Source organism: Vicugna pacos, chromosome 20, assembly GCF_048564905.1.
Source record: "Vicugna pacos chromosome 20, VicPac4, whole genome shotgun sequence".
Taxonomy (NCBI): domain Eukaryota; kingdom Metazoa; phylum Chordata; class Mammalia; order Artiodactyla; family Camelidae; genus Vicugna; species Vicugna pacos.
In genome coordinates, this window is record NC_133006.1 from 31026762 (window position 1) to 31047379 (window position 20618).

Here is a 20618-nt window from a genome sequence, read left to right on the forward strand (position 1 = left end):
ACGTTACACACACAGTTGACTAACTATTTACAAAGCACCCAATTAAATCCTACTTAATTCTCTCACACTCTAAAAATTCCATCTAACTGGTGTGTAGAGTCCTGATCACATTAAATTCAAAATGTTCACAAGCCCTGATGGTCCTGTCTAACCTACAAAATGGTACCTTCCTTAAAGACAAAATAAAGTCTCAAAAGTAAGTGTAAGGTTTGAAGAAATGAGACCAGAAATCACAGTACAAGACAGATAAATCTACTTTAATATTCACATGTAAAAGTTACACATCACAAGAGATTGGACAGTAGTTTAGCGGTTAACTAACATAGCTATAGTGAAAATCATTTTTATAAAAAAATAATCTAGATGCGGTCATCAGAATTTTTGGTCTACTTAAGTTAATGTTTGAAGATCGACTTTTATCCCTGCTTGAAGGATTTGCCATTATGCCTTTCAGATTTTTTTTTCTCTCACTGTTGCCTATTAATATTCTTTGGAGGAAGGAAAGCAGAAAGTGTTCATTTCCAAGAGTTTGTCCTTTGGTAGCAAGCAGAGAACATTTTTCATTTTTATGATTTAAATAATCTGTACAGACATGAAACTTAGTGACATTAAACTTTAGTGTAAAATGAAGAATGATAAGCATTTTTTTCACTTTGATAAAACAGTAGATTTCATAAGCTCATAAGGATCCAAACATTTCCCCATCCCATATGCAAAATCATTCAGAATCCATGTGGACCTCAGTTAAGAAATGAAAAACAAACACTTACTCTTTATATATTACACTATCAAACCCTGTACGTAAAAACTGATAGAGCATATTTTCAACGTGTATGCTTCAAATACAAAGATTTCAATCTAGGTTAAAGAAAACACATCTGAATGGACTCAGAACAAGTTTATTTTGTGATTAAACATCTCATGCAGTCATGCAAGACCACTAGCTATAACTGTTACTTCCGAGTCTACAAGACACTGGGCAAAACAAAAACAAATTAAAAGCCAGGCCAAACAGAAAAGACATTCAAGATATCAAGAGCTCTTCAACTGAGCTGAAAAATAATTTTCCAAAAGAAATATTTGCATGATTAAAAAAAACACACACATAATATTTACAAAAAATATTTAATTAAAAATATCTTATAATTACAGTAGTCTATTAAAGCATATACTTTCTCACACTTATAGAACATCTCTATATATACATGGTATGAAATGTCACTCAGTTATCTATACAATATGTAACATTCTTGCAGGGAAAAGAAAGTTCCCTGCCCCCTTATAATCATCTATTTTAAACAATAGATGTCAAAAAAAATATCTACAATGCTCTGGTATATTAGTAAAGCTTCAAAACAAAAATTGAGCTCCTTGGTCACAAAGTAGGTTTCTAAAGTCGGTTTTACTCGTGATCTCCTATTTATCAGTCCTGTCACACTTAAGCTTAAAAGTTTAACTGCACCTCCAAAAAACACAGAAATGTACAATTCACAGCGGTTATAAATGAAGAGACAAAAGAGAATACGTATGTAGAATGTTTATGAACGTGCAAAAAAAAAAAGATGAAACTTTTATTTTTCTTCCCTCTCTCTCTCTTGGAATGAAGAATGAGACGTTTCTAGGATTTGCTGATTTTTTTTTCCTTTCCTCCGCTGGCTTTTTCTCTAACTTCTGCTCTTCCCCCTCCCTTTCTAGTGCTCCTGGCTCGGGCTCAGGCGGCCGCACACCTGTGGAAGAGGAATGAATAGAGGGGGTGTGTGAACCTTCCCGCTGCAGACTAACTGGCGCCACCGACCAAACTCAAGACATGCTTGATCAACAACCCAAAACAAACCACCAGGTCAGACTACACCCGCGGTCCGCGGCCCGGCCAGGCAGCTGCGGGCCCCCGGGAAGCCCGTATAGGGAACCCACCCCCGGGCCCTGCCTGCGTCCTCTTTGGTGGGTGTCAGACTGCGCGGGGGCACATTGGGCACCACGCCCACGAGGTGACCCTCCTTCGGCGGCGGGAAGAAGGGCTGTTAGAGCCCTCCGGTCACCGGGGGGCGGCGGGGGCATGAGCTGATCCGTCCCATTTCGAGTGAATTCCCAAGATACTAAATAAAGCTAAGTACCGGTTCACTTACTAACTGGGTGGCGGTGGCGGGGAGGGGGGGTGTCCGCCTCCTTGGGAATTTGCCTTCAGAAATGCTGGGGGCAAGGAACACTACTGTGGCTGGCAGCGGAAACCCCCGGACACCGGCGTCTCCGGTGACCAGCCACTCGAAAAGGGAAACGCGCGCTCACCTGGACAGCGCGGCTCAGCGGCACAGAATGCTGTCGCCCTGCTTGTTCACCGCGCCGGCCTGGAACAGCAACCGAACACCAAGGGAAAGGTTAGCCGGCGCGAACATCGCACTCGTCACGGTCCTCGATTCGTTCTCGGAACCTAGGCTGGCCCGTCGACGCCCCCACCCAAGCCTGCAGCCCTGGGGACGCCCCCTCCCCCCGGGCACAGGCTGGACTTGACAGCCCAGGATGCGCACAGCCCTAGTCCCGCCCCGCGCGTTCACCCGGCCGGCGATCGCGGCACCGAGCCCGCCGCAGGCGGCTCCCGGCGCCCGGAGGAGCCGGAGGGCGCAACTGTCATTCTCGGCCGCCCTATTCCCGAGGAAGGGAAGCGCCCGCGTCCGACCATCCTGCCACCGCCCTCCTGGATCCCCGAGGCGTCCGCTCCGGGCCGGCACCCAGCCTCTCACCGGGTCGGTGTTGAGCGCCGTGAGCGGGGTCCGCGGCGGCGCGGCCGGACAGGTCCCGGCCGGGTGGTGCGGCGGCGCCGGCGGTGGCGGCTGCCTCAGCAGAGCCGGGTGCGTCTCCAGCGCCAGCTGCAGGTCCAGGATGTAGTCGATAACGTGCTGCAGGATCTCCACTTTGCTGACTTTCTTGTTGGGCGGGATGGTGGGCACCAGCCTCCGCAGGCGGCTGTAGCAGTCGTTCATATCGCACTGCAGGCACAGCGCCGGCTCGTCGGCCGCCGCCTCGGCCGCCTTGCAGCGCGCTGCCGCCGCCGCGGCCGCCGCAGCCGCCGAGCCGCCCAGGCTGTGGCCGTGCTCGGCCAGGCAACGCAGCGCCAGCTCCCCGCCGCCGCAGCCCGACGGCGCCTTACGGCCCGAAGGGCGCACCGGGCTCACCGCCTTCATCACGCGCGCCCTGCGCCCTGCGCCCTGAGCAAGACGACCCGCTGGGGCGAGCAAGGGAGGCAGGCAAGCTCCGGGCCCCCTCCCGCGGCCGCGGCCGGCTCCGCTCCCCCTTCCTTTGCGCCCCGCGCGCTCGGTCCGCGCTCGGGGCACCTCGAAGCTCCCGGCGATCCCGCGCCCAACAATTGACGGGAGGGTCGCTCCGGGTTTTGTAAGGGGATCTCTGCTCAGTGGGCGACACTCGGCCGGGACCAAAAGGCAAGAAAAATCAAAAGCACCGGAAGAAAAGCAGCCCACCAGGTTCCCTAGTCACTCCCTTCGGACCTCCGACTACAGCCCGGCCGCCGCCGCTGCCGCGCTCCCCCTAGCCCGAGATTTTCCCACTCGCGGCACCTACTCGCAACCGCGCCTTTTCTACGCTCTCGCCCAGCCCGCCGCGCAGCTATATTTATAAGCCGCGCGCCCCGGGGGCGGGGCCAGCGCGTTGGCCGGGTCGCCTCGCCAGGCGAGCAGAGCCAGGCTGGGCGCGCGGGCGGGTGCGCGGAGGGAGGCGGCGAGGGCGGGGGCTTCGGGCGGTGCTGGGGGGCGGGGAGCCGGGCAACCCGAGCGGAGGGGTGGGCGGGGGGTAGGAAGTGGCCAGCCAATCAGGCGGACGGTGCCACCTCAGGGAATGACGCTTGGGCCAATGGGAAGGGCACTCCATTCCGTCAACGCTGTGGGTCGGGGCTCTGAGGAAAGAGAGCTGGGCGGGAGTCGGGCCCGGCTGGTGCGTGCCCAAGGGAGGGGGAAAGAGAGAGAGAAGTTCCTGCGAAGAACTGCGGGAATGTGCGGCTGGAATTCTCTCTCCCCCGGCTTAGGCTGCTGAGGGAGCGCTGGGCCCTGCTCGAGGCTCTCCTGCCACTCCTAATAGCGCGGCGTCCAGGGACCCTCTGCCACCCATCACTCCATCCCTGGGATTCCAGTGCCTTAAGAAGGACGCCGTTCAAGAAGGCATGTTCATTCTCTTCTGTATTTCCCCCCTCCATTTCATTATTCGCCTTTTCACAATTGCCGAAACCATAATGATGGAATGGAATGCGTAGCCTTTCCGTTCCTGTTTTAAAAACGTTCAAGCTTAGGGGGAAAAAAAGTGGGAAAGAGTGCCAAATGTAGATTTTTGGTGAAGGGACATATAGATAAAACCAAAACGTCGTAGGGCTTTTCTTTTATCCATCTAGAAGTAAAAGTGGGCTCAAGAAATGCAGTTGCCTTGAGCATTAAATTAGAGCACGTAAGTATTAAAAATGCATGGGCACAGAGTATTTAAAATTCCACCATGACATATAATATTAATCCGTTTTATGTAAAATTCATACCTGTAACTTAATGTAGGCCATTAATGCACCGCTTCACGTATTAGTCAACGTACCTCGCTTTAAATAGGATACTAAGAATGTCCAGTCTCCTCCTTTTGCAACGAAGCATTAAAATTCACACTTGCAGTCCCCGGAGTCCTGCTTGGGCACCCCCCTGCAGAAAAGTCTGTCAATTAAGGACGTTTCCGTGTTAGATTTCTAATGGGAAAGCTGTCCTTCACTGGTTCAAAACAAAATTGCACAACGAACTTTTATAGGGCCTTGTGTATACTCTGCAAGAAAAGAAAGATGAGCCCTTCAGATGAGAAATGAGCATAAAAACTGCGGACAGGAATTTTGTGTGCCTTTACCCTGCAAACCTCCTACGTTCAGACAAGCGAAGAGATGAATTAACTCGAGAATTTTCTTCATTTGTGTACGTGATATGGATGGGTGCCTTCATGTTTTTTTTTTACAGATAATTGAAAGAAAGAGATATGACCTCATCTCTTCCTGTCTGCCCTCTGTAAGGAAACCCTCCCTCCCTTCCCAGAACTGAAATACCTGCATTAAGCAGGGATTTTGTTTAGCCACATGGGTACCTTATGACTATTCCACTGCTATTTCCCCAGAGCACATTCCTTTTTCCTGATGAAATGAGCAGTGACTGTTTACTGCTGGTTTCACAGGTAGATGCAACAACCCTCCTCTCCTCTAATCCTTATACATTATGGCCTCTGACAATTGCTTAGAATCAAGTGACACTCTTATTTACTTATGTGCATACCTAGATTGTCTACATACATGCTTATCAAGAAAAGCAGAATTAGAAAACTTAAAAGAAGGCTCTCATCTAAATATAGGCATAGTTTTATATATCCTTATTAATATAAATATACACAGAATAGATAGAAAGTTGGACCAGGGAGCACTGCGGGGTGCAAGCTGTTCCCTTGGAATCAATCACATCAGCACAGGTGATAATAACAAGAGGATATATGTATAGACATTTTGTTCTATTGATTTTTCTCTTTCCTAGAGTTTAAACGCTGCTCCAAAATTTAAAACTTAGAATTTTTCTGTTTGGCAAAATTTAACTATGCTAATATGCCCAGGGAACACTCACATTTCAGAACTTTACATATCCTAGGTTGATTAAAAGTAAGATTTAAGTTTGAAGTAGGTGACACAAAGGGACAATCATATCCATCTTTTTGGACTTGGTGAAATCTCAGAGCCATGCCCTTGGGTGCGGCAAGTGCCAAATACCGAAGTTTCAAGTTTTGTTGGGGTTGCTCTGTGTGATTGGCTTAAAGTCAGAAAGACTGAGTGACTGTGGGACTGTGGTGGTGGGGGCTGGGGGTTAAGGTAGAGGAATGTACTCTGGCCACACGATCAGAAACACCCCGTGATTCCCCATATCCTGCCAACAGAGGAGGCAGAAACAGTGATTATATTCCTCTTTGGGAAGGTTGGAAGGCATGAAGACATTTGAAAAATCAAAGTACTACATAAAACATTATACAGTGGCAATAAGGTGGACATCCTGTGCTTTGTCGGCCGGGAAGCCAGAGGGTACTAGGGGCTACACACTGTATGTTTTGATCCGTAGACACAGTCACTTACATGACGTCAAAGCTGAAGTCACGAAAGACTCCAGGCACTGACAGTTCAAAACAGAGTTTACTCAGCAGTTGCCTGCTTTTGGAGAAATTTTACAAGCTACGTGATTTCTGCCATGTAGAGAAGGAAATTCAGTTTCCCAAGACTCTTCCTTTCACATCTAACTGCTTCACTCGCACTTGTGAAAATAAGGTGGGTTAGCCAAAAGCCCTTTGCCGTGAAAGTGCTAGAGACTTCTAAAATATACCTCGTTGGGAACCAGGGATGAAATATTCATAGGAGAATTGCTAGGGAGTCCTGGTGACCAGAGTCATGTGTACACCCCTCCTCCAGACAAAGGGGTCTGCAGCCCTTTCTGGGGATGCTTTCTAGATGCTAATCAGACCCTTGCTGAACTGCAACACCCAGGCTCTTAGAATTCACAATCACCCTGTGTTTACATGAAGCAAGGGTATCCAAGCATATTGTGCTATTCAGCTCAAATGCCTTTTTAGGACTTGATACTTCTTTCTCCCTGGCCTGCAGTGAAACAGTGGGTGGGCTCAGGCACACAGATAAACATGAGCGTTCCCATGCCTTGGTCCCTCTCTGGATGTAAGTGGTCACTGAAGGAGGCACATGCATTCTTTCTGGTCATAAGAAACCACTGTGTACCCTGCTGCAGGAATGTCCCCTGCTCAAACAGTAAATTGAGCAGTGAGGCAGTTCAAGCTCAAGGCTGCTTTATCTGACAGTAAGCGTTGCCAGCTTACTTGTGCTACCCTTGGGCTGCTGATACCGGTCCCGGAAACGCTGATAACCTCTTGGTTTGCCCAGTCTTGGAAAAGGCTTATAGGAAAAGGACTTTATATGTTGAATATAGCTGGGTAGATGTGGCCATCAAGTATGCCTACTTCAGGAGTTTTAAAAGGTCTGTTGAAGTAAGACGTAGGTGATTTTTTTAAAAGCCCACCTCAGACAGATTAAGAACAGAAAATGAGAAGAAAAAGGTGTCATTTGTTTTTACTTTGGGGAAATGTCAGGAGCATAGGCTCAAAATCAGACAGCCTGGGTCCAGTTTTGGCTCCTTGATTTACTAGTTTTATATCATTAAGCTGGATTCGTCAATTCTTGTGCCTTTTATTTATGAAATGAAGATTAAAAACTGTATCTACTTTATAAGATGTTTATATATATAGACTTACATAAATTTTTTAGAACAGTATTTGGCACATAATGTGTGCAAACAATGTTAAAATTTATTATTATTTTGGGTAACTATTATCTTCCAGTGTGTGGCTTGTCTTTTTCATTCACTTAGTCTTTTGAGAGCAGTTTGTAATTTTGATGATGTTCAGTTTTTCCATTTGTTCTTTCAGGGATTATGCTTTTTGGTATTGTATCCATCTAAGAAATATTTGTATAACCCAAGGTTACAAAATTTTTCTCCTAGAAGTTTTATAATTTTGGGGGAGAGGTGGTTTCACAGGCCTGCAACTTATCCAGTCCCACAGGGTCCTGTGCTTGGAAGGGTCCATGCTTGGTTTCATGTTCTGCTGTTACCATCTTGAAATTCTCGGTAATTTCTGAACAAAGGGAACCTTTTCATTTTGCATTGGACCCACATGTTATGTAGCCAGTGCTGGTTTATGTTTCATGCTTAGGCCTGTGATCTATTTTGAGGTTATTTTTGTTTTTGGTTCAAGATATGGATTAAAGTTAATATTTTTGCGCATATATATATATATATAATTGTTCCAGCATCCCTTGTTGAAAAGACTATCCTTTTTCCATTGGATTGCCTTTGCACCTTTATCAAAAATTGGTGGTATATATGTATGGTCTATTTCTGGCCTCTGAATTTTGTTCCGCTGGCCCACTTGTCTGTTTTTACACTATGTCCACGCTGTCTTGATTACATAGGTTTACAATAAGTTTCGAAACCAGTCAGTGCTGATTGACTGATCCCCCAATTTTGTTATTCTTTTTCAAAGTTGTTTGGCTATTCTGGGTATGTTGCATTTCCATGAATGTTAGAATCAGTTTTGTGAATTTCCTCAAAAAAGGCATTGTATCCAAAATATATAAAAAACATACCCAAATATATAATGAACTCTCAAAACTCAATAAGAAAACAAACAACCCAATTAAGAAGTGGGTACAAGAGTCGATCAGACAATCAACCAAGAATGAGCACGTGAAGAGATGCTAATCATTTCGGTCATGCTTCAGAATTGCCATGAGATACCACTACACACCTGTCAGAACTGCTAAAATTAAAAAGACTGACCATACTAAATATTGATAAGAAGGTGGGACAATTTGAACTCTCTACACTGCTGGTGGGCATGTAAAATGAGAAAAAAAATCACCTTGGAAAACAGTTTGGCAGTTTCTTAAAAAGTTAAACGTACACATACCATATGACCCATCCATTCCACTGCTAGGCATCTATCCAAGACAGAAAAAATCAAATATCCAAGGTCCGCAAAGAGGCATGAGAATGATGGCTAAGTTTATTATCTTGATCTTGGTAATGGTTTCATGGGTATATAATATTTTGAAACTTATCAAGTTGTACAACATTATCTATCTATCTATCTATCTATCTATCTATCTATCTATCTATTTATCTTATATATTGTATGCCAATTATATCTCCATAGAGCTGTTAAAAAACTCTTAATTTTAAAAATTAACGTTAGGATCTCAGAAAAGTTCCTTCTATGAGACCACCAGGATTTGTATTCTAACTTCCATAGGTGGGCATTTTAGAGTCTGCTCTCTCTTTTAAACTCTGTATCATATTGCTCTCAGTTAGGCATCATGGCATTAGCTGAATGCTGGTGAGATATGATCCAAAGCAGGCATGAGACATATACTGATTTGCTGTATCAGCCATTGTTATTATCCATGAGCATATTCAGTCACTTGCCAGAAGTGGACTATGCTAAACCACATCCACTCCTCCAAGTTTTGTATTGCTTTGATGTAACTTGGATTTGAGGCTCAGAGGAGGACTCACCTTGATTGTTTGGAATACTTTTTCCTTATGCAAAAACTAAAGCTAGGATGTGGACTCTCATCTCTGTGCTTCACCCCAGTTGTGACCTCTTCTGTCTCAATTACTCCAAATTAGCAGCTGCCTGGGGGCAAATGCACACTGGGTGGAAAAGATACGAAGCCTCATTACTGTATTCAGGATGGCCTAGCATTTTTCCTCTTCACCCTTTCCTTCTCAAGAAGATAAACAATCTAACAGGATTAAGCACATTCACTTCTACAGCAGGAAGCAAAAATTCCCAATTCAATTCACCAGGTTTTTGCCTTTAAAATCCTGTGGCTCATCTGTAGCCTCAGCTTCTCCATCTGGCAAGAGGAAGGATTACAAGGATGGAGTGAGGATTAGCTGCTTTGAAAGCCCCAGGAGAAAGGCAGTAAGTAAACAATAGGGGGCAGTACACTTGTGCATAATAGATACTCAGTGTCCATTGATGTCTGTGCCATTATCGAAGCGGGCTTGTAATAGGTAAAATGGCTATGAAGATGCCAGAGAGACCAAGTTCTTGCTTTGGCTCATCATTATCCTTTAGTAGAGAAATCTAACACAAAATTTATCTATTTATTTGCTTATTTATTTATTGTTTAAAATTTCATCCCAGTTAATATTGAGATATATTTGTCTGCTGCATTCTTTCTTTGAGCGGGTAGTCATGCAAGTCATTGCTAGGAATTGTTCCACTCACAAATTACTGCTACACTTCACTGATGGAGGGGTTTTAGTTACAATTCCCTTTCTTTTCAAGTGAGTGCAAAATAATCCCAGAATATAGAAAAAGCACACGTAAATGCATTTTCAGCAGTTAGAGGAAAGACACCAAATAAATAGTAATTGGCTTCATGTCTTGGAACTGAATGGTGACTAGGAATCCCTTATAGTCAATCTGCCTTCACTGAGAAAAAACTTTCCCGTTTTGTTGATAACTAGGTCATGGTTCCTAAGAACGGATACAGTATTCTAGAAACAGTTGCATTATTTTTTTTTCCCCTGGAGAGGAGTTTTGGAGACCGTGTTGTGGATCTCACACAGTTGTCTGGTTGTTGGATGACTCACGGTGCCAGGGAACTGAGTACCTGCGGTGGAAAATGACTGTGTGGAAAGTAGATGAACAGCATGAAAACTCACTTGTATGTGGAATAATTAAACTAGTACGTTTTTCTACCAGCAAAACACATGCACAAAGCACTAAAGGAATTAAAGACGCAGAATTAAAGAAAAAGGGACTGAGTTAACTTTGAATTTTATCAACACTGGTAATTGTACATGAAAATAGTTCAGTTTAAACAAGCCGTCCCTTTGGGTAAAACTATTTTCTCTTGAATAGAATTAAATGATATTATAATCTTTAAAGACTAAAAGCCTTAGTGAAATGTTTTTTCTTAAAATACAAGTGCTTGACAGGATCATCTAAAATTTTGATAAAGCCTTAGATAACACTTAGTCTGATAGAACCATATTTACCGTTTGTAAAACGTCTTGCTCATTAGGTCAGCATTAAGGTATGATTCTCTGTTTAAAAAAAAAACGTAAATACAAAACAGAAACAGACTTATAGACATAGAATACAAACTTGTGGTTGCCAAGGGGGCTGAGGGTGGGAAGGGACAGACTGGAACTTTAAAATGCAGAGTAGATAAACAAGATTATACTGTATAGCACAGGGAAATGTATACAAGATCTTGTGGTAGCTTACAGTGAAAAAAAAATGTGATGATGAATATATATATTTTCATGTATAACTGAAAAATTGTGCTCTACATTGGAATTTGACACAACATTGTAAAATGACTATTACTCAATAAAAAAAGGTATGATTCTCTTTGTTTCCATTATGCTCTAAAAATAAGTGAAACACATAGTATCAAGAAAAATAAGACAATTACTGTGACAGCACTGTAAAAATGCTACACATATTTTCACCAAAGCTTCTGGGCGTAAGATTGAAGTTATAGGATGTCAAAGACACTTGTTGAAAATGCTTTGACTTTGGGCATCCGCTCATTGTTCTGTCTTTGTCAGGAATCTATAACCTGTACTACATAACATGATTTTGCCCTTTGGCAGATTACTAAATGGCCAGTGTTTGGCACCTTGCAACGTTGTCCATCAGCAGTCTTCCCAGAACTTCCAACTCTAACCTCTGGTGAACACGATTGGAAGAATGCTAGTGCTTTCTTTTCATCCAGCTTCTAGGAAAGTCGTTTATTGTGCATACTTCTCATGAATATAAGTATTATTTTTTGAACAGAGATTTTAATGTGCAATGCATACTTTTTGGAAATCTAATTTTTCACTTTCATATGGTGTGGATATATATCCATGTCAGTAGTTACTTGTCTTGGTCATAGTTTTAATGGTTGCATAGTATGCTATTATGTGGACATGGCCACAATAGGATACCACCATAATACATTGATAATAGTTCTTTAACAAACTATTATCAGTGTTTCGTTATTTCCAGTTTCTTGCTGTGTGCTCTTATCACATTAATATCACACAACAATTTGCATTTGTTGGTATGCTGCTGTGCCATTCTCTTCAAGCTATGTCAGGATTGTGTGTTTTAGACCTTCAACTGTCAAAAGCATCTTAGAGGCAAGGCCAGTTCTTCCTTCTCTTTTGCTACTTTTTATAGGTCAGTAAAGAGAGTTATTCATAGAGAAAGTGCTCACATGGCTGCTCAGGTGGGTTGGCCCCATCTACTAGGATGACATCCTAATGAAGAGCTGTTTGGAGGTGACCTGAAGATTTTGCACATGTTCAGGGTGGCTGGCCTGTTGAGATGGGAAAGTGGACAGGTTGGAGCAGAGTAGTGGTAGATCCACCGGGTCGGCTGACGTCCCAGGAAGGCTCTAGTCTACTTAACAAAAAGCTTTAGGCAAGCTGCTAAAATTTCAAAGTATGAATCTGCTGGAGCTATCAAGTGAGGGAAGTGGGAAAGAGAAGTCATGGGGTGAAAAGCAGAGCATGTCTTCTGCAAGAGTGAGAACAGGAGCTGCTCTGCACACGTGGGGTCACATCCCATCCATGACTATTGCTCTTGTTGGTTCTCTGTCTACCCAAAGTTCATCTTCAGGCTCAACCTCCCATTCCTTTGTTTCAACTCTTTATTTTCTTGCTCAGTCATCTCCTACAACCAGAATTTAAATGCAGTTACAAACAGTTTTCACAATGAAGTTTGTGTCCCCTCTGCATACCCACTAATCGTTGTAAAATTCACCCACATTGACCCAAACCTTTTCCTTCCCCTAGGTCAAAGCAGCCTTCTGGAGTGACCACCATCCTGTAATCCAACGACAAAAGGTAAACCGCCTGTTCTGTTGATAAAAATGTAAGTCAGGAATAAGTAAATAGAAAAGTCATTTTTAAAATCAATTTTTATTTTGGACATTGAGGTGCTCATTCATTTTATTGAACAAACACAGACCTATGTAACTTAAGTAAATATAAGGTCCCATTCAACAATTAGAGTTTAGAAGTGGCTATTATAGTAATGTCACCCATATAACTTGTTTATTTTGGCAAGATTTGTCTTGGAATACAAACATCCTTAGTATAAAAATGATTCTTCATTTTCTCAGTTGAAATATGATCAGTGTTTTAACCTGCTGTTGGTTAGACACTGCTTTTGTAATCCAGGAGGTCAGAAATCCATTATTTAATTTTTGAAGGGACAGGAGACAGCAATGGGAGAGCACTCTTCCTTCATGCTGCCTTAGCATGTGTGCTGAGCCATCCGTCTCCTGAGGCTTCCTTCTATCTGTCCTGCTGAAATGAAGAAGAGTGGTTAGCACTTACTGAAATTTATGAAATTAGAAGTGGTTCTGAGATCTTTATTATGATCTTTATGGCAGGTGTTATAAGGGGCCTCTTCCATCCTTCAAACTTAGATATGCTAAAAGAGTGTTATCTGTCCTATGTCTTGATAACATATAGAATTGTTTCCCAAAGAAATGGGAAGAAGTCGTGGTCACAGTTGTATCTCTGTTCTCATTATTGAGTTTCTAGACAATTCCAGATTTTAGGGTTGAGTAGCAAGTGTGGTAGCCAGGTCCAAAGACCATTTGCCAATAGTCCATCAACTTGCTGATGGGATGGTACATGGCAGAGGAGGGGACTTGGCTGAAGATCTCTCTGTTAGTTCTCATTCCCTTGTCATGAGTAAAAATCACACATCTAGAACAATATGGCTTCTCCTCTTGGCCATTTAATTTTTATAATTTTACCACGGTTGTAATATGCACTGAATAAAGGCTATTTTATAGCCAGCAGAAGAATTTGGATTAGTGATCAGGAAGTCTCTGGGCACTAACAGAACAAATAAATATCTCTGAACCAACTTTTCAGAGATAACACTAGAAAGAAAATAACAATGGTTGGGGACAGGAATCCAGGTCTGGCATCTAGGAAAGTAAATACAAGGAGGCAAAAAATATGAGAGAAGGATTTTGAACCAATTATCTGCTTCAACAACAGCTGATAGAATATAACATAAATATTTGCTAGCTAACACAGAATTTTTCTCCTATATTCACATATTTAAAGCAGAATATAATGATCTGGGTGGGAGATTGAACTGGAAATTATCTAGGTCCTTTCCAAATGTAAATTTCTGTGATTCCATGGCATTCTTACTTCACTGTGCACCATTCCCTCTTAATTTGCAATCTCCAATTAGCTTTGCAATTACAGTTTTAGTAAAATGCTTCACTGGTCTTCACCTCTGAATGCCTAATACCACTTTACTACAGGCAGCAAAGAGATAAACAGGCACCTTGGTGATAAAGGTACTTGGCCTATGTCAATAATACTAATATGTCATCTTGCAAGAGATTCAGCACTTATTTTAAAGCATCCCATTTGCTTTGTGCACATGCCTTGTACATTACCATCTAGCACACGCGTCTCATCTACAGCTTGTAAGATATTTATATTCATGTAGTGGCTGTGTTTTTGAAATACAGAGAATGGCTTTGTGTTATCAATTCTGATTTCCGTAAGTCATCCAAGAAAACTGGTCTCATTACTCCATAGTCCTGTCACATGGATGAATTCTGGTTATCTCCCACATTTTTACTGACTTTTTTCTAGGAAACAGAGTCTATATGGTTCTCAAAAGGATTTGCAGCATATACAAATGTGCATTGTCAAACTCAATCTGCTAATTGAATAGCCAGTTCGCCTATAACTCTGTTACTTGGAGTTCACAATATAAGGAAGTGCATGTATTCACCCTCTTATCTCTTCAAATATCTAGGATACATAAACCCTGAGGAGGCTTGAATCCATTGTATTATCATTCATTCATTGTCTATCAATTTGTACTTGGTCTTTCTATTTCCCCTGGAGAGTTAAACCTTTATAATAATAATTATTATATATTACATTAACATATTATAATTATATTATATGAATTATATAGTAGTTATCTATTAGTATTTATTAATAGCTGCATAATATAATAATTTTTATTATATATTTTATTCTGATTAATATGTGCTAGAGAATTATACTCTGCAAATATGGATTACTTTAAAGATGTGGTAAGATAAATCTCTCTTGCTATTTTAAGAATCACTGGCAAACGGATGGCATTGATGAAATGGTAGGGATTGAAAGTAGACTAACACTGGTTGCCAGGTGATGGTGCGCAAAACAGTCTCCTCTATACTTGCCTAAGATACAGATATCTGGGAATCACCTCTAGTTTTTCTGCTTCAGGTGATTCAAATGCAATGATTCAAGGACCACATTTTGAAAAATACTGATGTTGTCAGCAGTAAGTGTAATAATAAATTCAAAAAGCAAACACTGTACATATGGGATTTCATCAAGCCTGTGGGTAAAGGTAGATAATTCAAGACAATTTTTTGAGAGTTATTTGTGCAGACATTTCCAGAGTTGACACACTATGACTGGGAATGATTGGGGCGGGAATATGTGCAGTGCATGTTGGTGATGAGGATATGATGGCATATGATACCTACCATGTATTAAACTGTGACCAAATTCTAAGCACTGTGAAGTGGCTTCACATTTAGATATGTCACTTAATTCTCACAAGCCCAAGAGCCCTCACCTCAGAATGAAAGACTGTGTGAAATTAGTTAGCAGCTGCAATCAATAGAGTAAATGTAGATTAAGAACATTAAAAGAACAAAAAGCCAATGAGGCAAAGAGATTAATAATCTGTCTCTATAGCTGTATCTATAAGTGTACCTATGTACCCACTTTCAGAAGGCTACTCACTAGTCGTTCATGTGCATGCTCTATTTTCAGGCTTAATTAGGCTGGGGACGGTTAGGGGAAGAAATTGTCAAAAAAATAAATGCAAAAAGAAAAACCAAGAACCAGAGCAGGGTAAACTGGTTCTCCAAATATAGACTCTTAGGAGTGAAAGGAGGAGTAGCGTGTACCCAGCCAAGTTTCACTTTGGAGGAGAACTCCCAATATAGTGTAACCACCAGGGCAGCTTTGGCAGGACTGTTTGTCATAACCAGCAAAGGGGAGGGTGGAGCCCTTTTTCCTGACAATGAAAACTCTTCACAGAGTTTGGTGAGAACAACATGACCTTACTCCCTAAAAGATCTCAAAATTCAACAGAATTGTAAGTCATGAAAAACATATTATTAACTCTAGTATTTTTTTAAGACTGAAGTTATGTATAACATATCTTTTTATGAAGCTGAGCTATGTAACTTCTGTAACTAACAAGTTATCTGAATATAAATCAAAGGGTACGAAGTTTCAGTTATGCAAGATGAATGAATAAATTCTAGAGATTTACAGATAGAATACAGCATAGTGCCTAGAGTAAACAATACTGTATTGCAGACTTAAAAATTTGCTAAGAGGGCAGATTTTATGTTAAATGTTCTTATCACATACACACACAATAATAATAATAATAATAATAATAATAATAATAATAATAAAAAACAGGAGGAAACATTTGGAGGTGATGAATATGTTTATGGCATCGATTTGAGGTAATAGTTTCATAGACCTATACTTACCACCAAACTCATCAAGTTGCATACATTAAATATTTACAGCAAAAAATAAAAAATAAAAATCAGCTGATCTGGGTCGGGGTGAGGGGAATATGATTTATAATCTGAAAGATACTCTGAAAAAACTCGTGGATCCCAGCCTTCGAGAAGTGAGCAGACTTGTGACATAATTTGGCCATAGTTCTAGCTCTACCACCGCCTGGGGTGAGGCTCATGTGGCCTTTCCCCCTCCAGCTTCCCCACGTGGCAACGCCATGAGAGGCTAGAAGGCCTTGACCTACAGGGTTCTGCCCAACTCCAACAGTCTACACTTTAATTAATTAGCTCATTTGGAGTCTTATTTTCAAAAAGACTTATGTGGCAAGCTATCATGATTTATCTTCCCCAAGAATACTAGCAATGCCCTCAAGCTAGTTTTTAAGCAAAGGTCAGTGGACTATTGAGAGACATAGGGGGAGAAGCTCCGGCTGGCACACTGACACCATCCTATAGACCACAAGGATGGAGGTAGGCAGGAGGCTGCTTTAATAATCCAGTCTTTGAGCAGGCTGATTCAGCAGAGGCGGTGAGAAGTCATTGGATATATTTTGAAACTATGGCCAGCAGAGTTTGCCTATGGAATGAATGTGGGTCATTAGAGGGAAAAGAATTCAAAAAATTCTGCCATTTTTGGTCTTAACAACTGAAAGGACAGGAGAATTGATGGAGAATCCTATGTGAGGAGCGGGGCTGGGGAAAATGACAGTTTAGTTCTGCTCATATTAAATGGAACTGCCTACTAGGCATCCAAATTGGATATCTGAATCTAGAGTTCAGGGGAGATGTTTGCACTCGAGATGTAAATTTAGGGGGTGATCATCTCCACATTAATGGTATGTGAAACCACACAACTGGATAAATGCGTCCTAGGGAGAGAGTGTAGCTAGAAAAGGAGGTCCAAGGATCAAGTTCTGTATCACCTCAGTGTTCAGAGGTTGGGGAGGAAGAAGCCGGAAAGAGTGTGAGAAGAGTGACCGGTGAAAAAGGGAAGTCAAGGGAAGAAATAATTTCAAAGAGCAGGGAGTGCCTAAGACAGGTCAGACACTCTTAACATGGTACAGGCTGGAGGAAACCTCACAAACAAGGGGAAAATCCAGTAGCAATGGGAGCTGCTTTATCTGCCCCATCTTCCAGTTAGTTCTTCATACCCTGGGACAGCAAACATAGGAAAGAAGGAAGACTTTTTAATTCGATGTATTCAAAATACAGGTAGGAAGATATCAGTTTGGGTAAAAAAAAAAAAATTATCACCTGCTTCATTCTGCTAGAGAAACATTTGGTAATTTCTTCCAAGAAGAAATTTTATTTTCCTGTGTTTTCAGTGACCTGATGATGGAGTTAGTGGAAACTGTCCAAAGAGCCTACTTTCCAACCGGAAAAATGCACTGTAAAAGGATTTTTTCCAAACTCTCTAAGTGGAAAAAAAAATCCTTCTTTTTTTGTACTTATTATTTGAATGTATTCCTGGATTTCCTTGTAAATAGGATACGTGAAATGAATGAACGAGCTTTAATATAATGTCTGTCCATCAAGGGACACATCCTAGGCTCAGTTTCCCACGGTGCTTTGTGGCAGACCCAGAGCTCTCCGAGGACACCCATCAGCCAGCACCTTTGACACTAAGATCTGTCGTTGAGAACATCTCTCATCTGCTGCCCTCCTTTCAGCTCTGACTACCCCACATCAGGGGTTTGCCAGGTGGTCTGTGAGGTTATCTGTTTTATCCCTTTCTCAGCTGTGGGCAGGAAGCAGCACTGATGCTCCCCAGAAGCTCTATGCGTCTGATTTCCTCACTGGCTCAGTTGCTTTGTCAGGGACAAATAAAATTCTTCCCACTTAGGTCATTGCCACACATCCCTCCTCTATCTGACCCTTTTTGTGTGTGGATTTCAGAGTTACACTTGTGAGCATATTTTTTTAATATTCTCAGCAAGAGTGAGCTCCTTGGTGGCTTTGGGGAGAAGAGGCCCCACTACTGGCCTGAGGTCTTGGAGAAGAGTGATTCATTTAATAACTTTTTATTGAATTTAGTTTCTCTACATGTAGATTATGCCACTAGTTTCCCTAATTATCAGATTTTTCAATTCAATGGGTGTTTAAAAGTTTTGGTTTTCAGTTATGCAGATTGTATGTGTATAGGTGCAAACCATGGGACTCACCCAGTAAAACATGCAGCCTACTATGTTAAGCTGTGTACTGTTTACATGCCATTACCTAGAAACACCTGCTTATCATAACATAACTTAGCATTTTATTCTATTCCCGCAGTCACCTTAGAGGCCATGTATTGGCAGCATGTTGAATGTTTCCTTTTCCTCTTATTTATCACAATTAAGTATTAATTTATAACAATAGAAACAAAATAAATTTTTGTCTTTACTTCCTAAATAGTCCACAACAAACAAGAATTACTGGTGCAAAGAATAAAAAGAAAAAGAAATATACCACCAAACAATTTCCATGGTAAGTGTTTTTTACTTTTTTAATTTTTTTGCTGTTCTTTGTTTAGTGTTATTATTAAAGGAGCATGGATTACATCCCAGTGACTTTTCTAGCTTAATGAGGGATCCTGGGAATATCAGTTCTGGGTGAAGACAACAAGCATAAACAACAAGATCCACGTGAATTTTCCCTAGAATACAAATGTAAAATCCAACCAGTCTGGAAGGCAAAAAGCAACACAGGAGGATGTTTATAAAGGAAGCCATCAATACCCTGTATCTTGGGGTGCCTAAGACATGTCAGGTTGTAGCATTATATTATGGGTCAATCTTCAAGTAAATTTGATTTCTCTGTAGGTGATAGATATGCTCTGAACATAATTCTTACCACTCCAACTTTTTAAAAAATAAGCTTTTTATCTGGAATAATTTTAGGTGTACAGAAAAGCTGCAAAAATAGAACATAGAATTCCTGTGTGCCTTTTACTCAGTTTCCCCAGATGTTAACATCTTTCATAACTATGGTGTATTTGTGATGGTTAAGGTCTTAACCTTGCTGTATTGCTATTGGCTAGATTACAGGCTTCATTTGGATTTAACCAGTGTTTCCACTGATGTTCTTTTTCTTTTCCAGGATTGAATCCAGGCTACCAAACTGTAGCTAAAATTCTAGCTTTTGAGAAAAATTAGGACCAGCGTTTGAGCTACAAAGACCTCAGACCTAATGGATCAGGGACTTAGCTCTGGAATCAGGAACAGTAAATACAAATAACTCAGAAATAACTTAAAAGATGTAGCCATCATTATGTTTTACTTCAAGCAGTCTGTATATCTGATGCTACCTTCAGGTTGTCTGGTATGTTCCTTTACTGTCAGAATTTAACAAGGGTTCTTGTAAGTCAAAGTATTGCAAACACTGTTAACTGTGACATATGCCTGGACTTAAGTGCAGGGCAGTATCTCAGAGACTTAGCAGGATCACCTAAATGAAAATGTGTATATTGTATTCTGAGAAATAGTTACCTTCATACATAGGTAGTATCTTATGTAGCTCATTTTCTTTCAGTTTATCCCTCATCCCTTGACCTGTAGCTACAGTAAGCATCACAATGTTTCTTTAGTTCATTCATTCACCCCAAATAGGTATTGAGGACCACTTCGTGCTAAGCACTGGGCTGTCCTCTGTGGACCCATTAGCCTTTTGGATGAACCCAGACAGGAGAGGCAGACCTTATTGCACAGTGGGTAGGTGCTAACAGAGGTCGTCCTAGAGCACCATGGAAACAAGCATAGAAGACGTGCCTGAAGAAGAGGAAGCTCATGCAAAAGACATGGAAGCATGAAGCAGCGTGGCCTTTTGAGTGTTCGTACCCTGCCTGGGAGACAGGGCAGGGACTGGAACTGGATGTGAAGTGGGGCTTGGGATGACAGAGGCCTTGAATGCCATCCAAGGGGTCTGAATTCATCATGAGGTGGATGGGAAACCAATGATCGGATTATGCTTTGGAAAGGTCAGTGCAGGGAATGGATTGCTGGTGGGAAGAATGTGAAGCAGGGAAAGCAGAGGGAACGCTGCTGGTAGTGTGGTTGATGCAAAAAGCTACAAAGCCCTCCTTTCTCTTCTTTACTTGACCAACATCTAAATCATTCATTGAAGAGCAGGTTGAAATGCTACTTCCTCTGAGAAGCCTTTTGCCCCTACTCCTCAGACATACCTACTCACTCCCTCCCATAGCTTTTTGCTTATAACTCAATTATAATATTTATCACTGGGTGTTGAATGGATTGTTTTTTGTGTCTGTCTCCCTACTACAGTGAGCTGCTCTAGGTCAAGGCCCCTGTCTTACTCATCTTGGCATCGTTAACATTTAGGGCAGTACCTGACACAGGGTGTCTGCTCAAATATTTGATGAGTGAGAAGCAGAATAAAAAGTTGCCAGTCATGGATAATA

At 41.8% G+C, this 20618-nt stretch overlaps 1 protein-coding gene and 1 long non-coding RNA gene across 2 annotated transcripts; one reads left to right on the forward strand and one right to left on the reverse strand.

Moving 5' to 3' along the window:
* Window positions 1–236: 236 nt before the first annotated feature.
* Window positions 237–3600, reverse strand: ID4 (inhibitor of DNA binding 4). The gene is made up of 3 exons (XM_072945601.1): window positions 2739–3600; window positions 2287–2345; window positions 237–1727 (listed from the first exon to the last, which is right to left on the reverse strand). The coding sequence occupies exons 1-2, from the start codon at window positions 3177–3179 to the stop codon at window positions 2301–2303; spliced, it is 486 nt and encodes a 161-aa protein (XP_072801702.1). The 5' UTR covers window positions 3180–3600; the 3' UTR covers window positions 237–1727; window positions 2287–2300.
* Window positions 3601–3900: 300 nt separating this feature from the next.
* LOC116284419 (uncharacterized) lies at window positions 3901–20322 on the forward strand. Its single transcript, XR_012062019.1, has 4 exons — window positions 3901–4166; window positions 12426–12476; window positions 18617–18688; window positions 19301–20322. It is a non-coding gene; the product is annotated as an uncharacterized lncRNA (long non-coding RNA).
* Window positions 20323–20618: the final 296 nt, after the last annotated feature.

Coding starts and splice junctions, on each gene's coding strand:
- ID4 (XM_072945601.1), bottom strand. CDS start 3,179: ATGAAGGCGGTGAGCCCGGTGCGCCCTTCGGGCCGTAAGGCGCCGTCG. Junction 2,346..2,738: donor CGGCGCTCAACACCGACCCG/GTGAGAGGCTGG, acceptor TTGCTGTTCCAG/GCCGGCGCGGTGAACAAGCA.